The sequence below is a fragment of the Austrofundulus limnaeus genome, unplaced genomic scaffold, assembly GCF_001266775.1.
Source record: "Austrofundulus limnaeus strain Quisiro unplaced genomic scaffold, Austrofundulus_limnaeus-1.0 Scaffold5, whole genome shotgun sequence".
NCBI classification, from domain to species: Eukaryota; Metazoa; Chordata; class Actinopteri; order Cyprinodontiformes; family Rivulidae; genus Austrofundulus; species Austrofundulus limnaeus.
The window spans coordinates 5,844,442-5,847,346 of NW_013952407.1; the positions used below are offsets into that span (position 1 = coordinate 5,844,442).

The 2,905-nt window shown below is 38.6% G+C and overlaps 1 protein-coding gene across 3 annotated transcripts in view; it reads right to left on the minus strand.

The window, feature by feature from the left end:
* The window catches only part of gucy2cb (guanylate cyclase 2Cb), a 39,971-nt gene that overhangs the window by 1,566 nt on the left and 35,500 nt on the right, over positions 1-2,905 (minus strand). For all 3 annotated transcript variants that reach the window (XM_014028403.1, XM_014028394.1, XM_014028410.1), the window contains 3 exons: positions 1,009-1,107; positions 722-816; positions 553-629 (listed from right to left, as the gene is read on the minus strand). In XM_014028403.1, the coding sequence (XP_013883857.1) occupies positions 553-629; positions 722-816; positions 1,009-1,107 (271 nt within the window). The remainder of the gene's footprint in view (positions 1-552; positions 630-721; positions 817-1,008; positions 1,108-2,905) is intronic.

Below are 2,905 nucleotides of genomic sequence, written 5' to 3' on the forward strand. Positions count from 1 at the left end.
GTCTCTCATAGTTGAGGTCTACCTATGATGTCAATTACAGGCCTCTCTCATCTTTTTAAGTGGGAGAACTTGGACAATTGGTGACTGACTYAATACTTATTTTCCCCACTGTATGTCAAGCTTTCATCTAACAGTAACTAAATCACCTCTTTGGAGCTAAAATAACATCTGTCAAACTGTGTCATGTTTAGGATCATTTTATAAATTCATCTAAAAAAAGAGAACAAATAGTGATTTTCTAACAAGTTTACGTGTAAACACAAGAAGAAGAGAGTCCAGGCAGGATGGAGGAAAGTTTCAGGAGTGATTTGTGAAAAAAGGGCAGCAAAGGTCGAGGAATAGTTTACAAGAGAGTGATGAGATCAGCTGTGTRTGGTTTAAAGACAGAACTGGATGTGTCAGAACTGAAGATGTGGAGGTTCAAGGATTGATAAGATTATGAATGAGATCATTCATCGCTCCTCTGGACGTTTGGACTTGTCCAGAGGAGCAGCAGTGGTCTGGTCTTTTCTCCTTCTGTGGGTTGTGTGTCTGTGTGTGTGTTTTGCTCACGTGGTAGGTGGAGTAGGGAGGTCGTAGTCTTCCCCAGTTTCTCCAGTCAACCAGTAAGTTGTTTCCATGCCTTTACCCTGACAAAACGTCCACATTCAGACTCATATTTAGTGTTGAAGAGTCCAAGACTGAATGTTTTACCGCCCTGGACGAAAAGCTTAGTTTYTACCTTCAGATACGTTTCTCCTCTCATCTCGTACTCAAACTTGCAGTCCGTCCTCTGCAGAATGTTGATGGTAGGCTCACTGACGTGAATCCTCAGGGCTGCAGGTTGTAGTAGACACAACAGAGATCGGCTGTTCATTTATTTAATCAGGTAAACTGATAACCTCTGTAATCTGCTTAAAGCAATTTGCAGAAAGAATAATGACAGAAAGACTAGCAGCAGGAAATGTCGATGTAAATCAGTTTTCACTTGAAGTGAATTTACAGGATGTGGTCTTTTTTACTGCTTACGGTGTCCTGTAGACTCCATGCGAGACGCTGTGTTGACTGTGTCTCCAAACAAACAATATCTGGGCATCTTCATCCCCACAACACCTGCTGCACAAGGACCTACACACAACATCCAGTTTCCTGTTTAGTTCAAAAGCTTTTTAAAGAAAATGGAGGAATAAGTGAACATAGAAATGATATTGGATGTGAAAATTATTTAAATCGAATCCCATGTGTACAAAAACACAGGTTTTACCATTTTATTATTGAACAAATTATGAAACYATGACAAAAATGGAAAAGCTGTTTGCTTCTCTGGAGTTTCCAGGTTTGTGTGAAAACAGTGCCAACAAGGAAAAACAGCAGCAACTGTTGCAACTAAAGGGTTAAAGGTCTTTTCCAAACTATTTGCAGTCCCATCATTTTACAGTGAAAGAGTGTGTTCACAAGTGGAAACATTTGTTGTCCATCCTTCTGGGACTGGAAGTCCCAGAAATATCTTCCCAAGGTCAGACTGTGCAGTGATCTGAGAAATGTCAAACCTAGAGCTCTATCTCATGAGTATGGTTTGTTTGGAAACATCACTGAAAAAGCTATAGCCAAACCATACCATTTTTATTTATAAAGCACTTAAAACAGCACAAGGCAAACCCAAGTGCTGCACAGTGAAATAAATACGTGGAGGACACAGGATAAAATACACAGATCAACAGAAGTTAGAAAATATGAAAACAACTGAAAAGACCAGAAATAGTTCAGCATGTCCAGACAATAAAACAAGTCATTTAAGTCGAAGCTCAGGGAATAATAATGTTTTTAAACTTATCTTAAAAACCAGAGGTGTTTGGTAACTAACAGTACTTGGGTAAATTTATTTTGAGGATTTGTAATTTTAACAAATCTTTTTTTGTTTAGCATAACTTTTACTTTTATGTCGTTGCATTCAAAATATAAAAATGATACTTCTTTACTTTAAAATTTAACATGCTACAAATTTAAATATGGCTGGAACTCATGAAAGGAGTTGTTTATGAACTCTAAAAAATTCAGTACTTTGACTTTCCCCGATTATTGTGAGCAGTTTTATTATTTTTACTTAGATTAGTGAAATTCATTTTTACTAAAGTCATTTTCTGTTAAGGTGTTTTTACTTTTACTTAGTTTATTTTCTTTCATGTACTCTGTATACCGCTGTTAAAAACAGAGAGAGGAGGAGACTGCCTGACAAGTCATTTTGGACCTGCAACAGAAAAGGATCCATCACCTCTGAGTTTGAGTTGTTTTATAAAAATAAAGACCTTAGAGAGCTGTTAGATARATGGATGCAGTGGATCAGAGGTATGAGGGGGCAGAGCTGTTGATGTTTAAAAAAACAAACAGAAGGATTTTAAAGTGAACCGGAAGCTAGAACTGGAGCAATGTGCTSTCTTTGGCCGGTGCAATATACCGTAAACAGAGCTACAGCATTTTTAACCAGCAGCAAACAAACATTAGAGGTCTGACTGAGTGCATTACAGTAATCAAGCCTGGATGTTATCAGAGCATGCATTGCCCTGTTATTCATTTAGACAGATGAGAACAACTTCAGAGATATGTACCCAGAAACCACAGCACTGTTTGGTCAAAAACCAAACAATTCAACCTCGTACCATCTGTCAAACACAGGAAGTGGGGAGGTGATAATTGGAGCTCGTTTTGAAGCCTTAGGACCTGAGCACCTCAGAGTTATTGAGTTAATCATGAACTCCAGTGATCTTGAGCACAGCAGCTGATCTACAGAACGACTGAAAAAGGAAAAGAAATCAAGGTGTTTCAGTTATCCAGTCAAAGTTCAGGCCTGAACCCGATAGAAATGCCGTGCTGTGTGTGTGTGTGTGTGTGTGTGTGTGTGTGTGTGTGTGTGTGTGTGTGTGTGTGT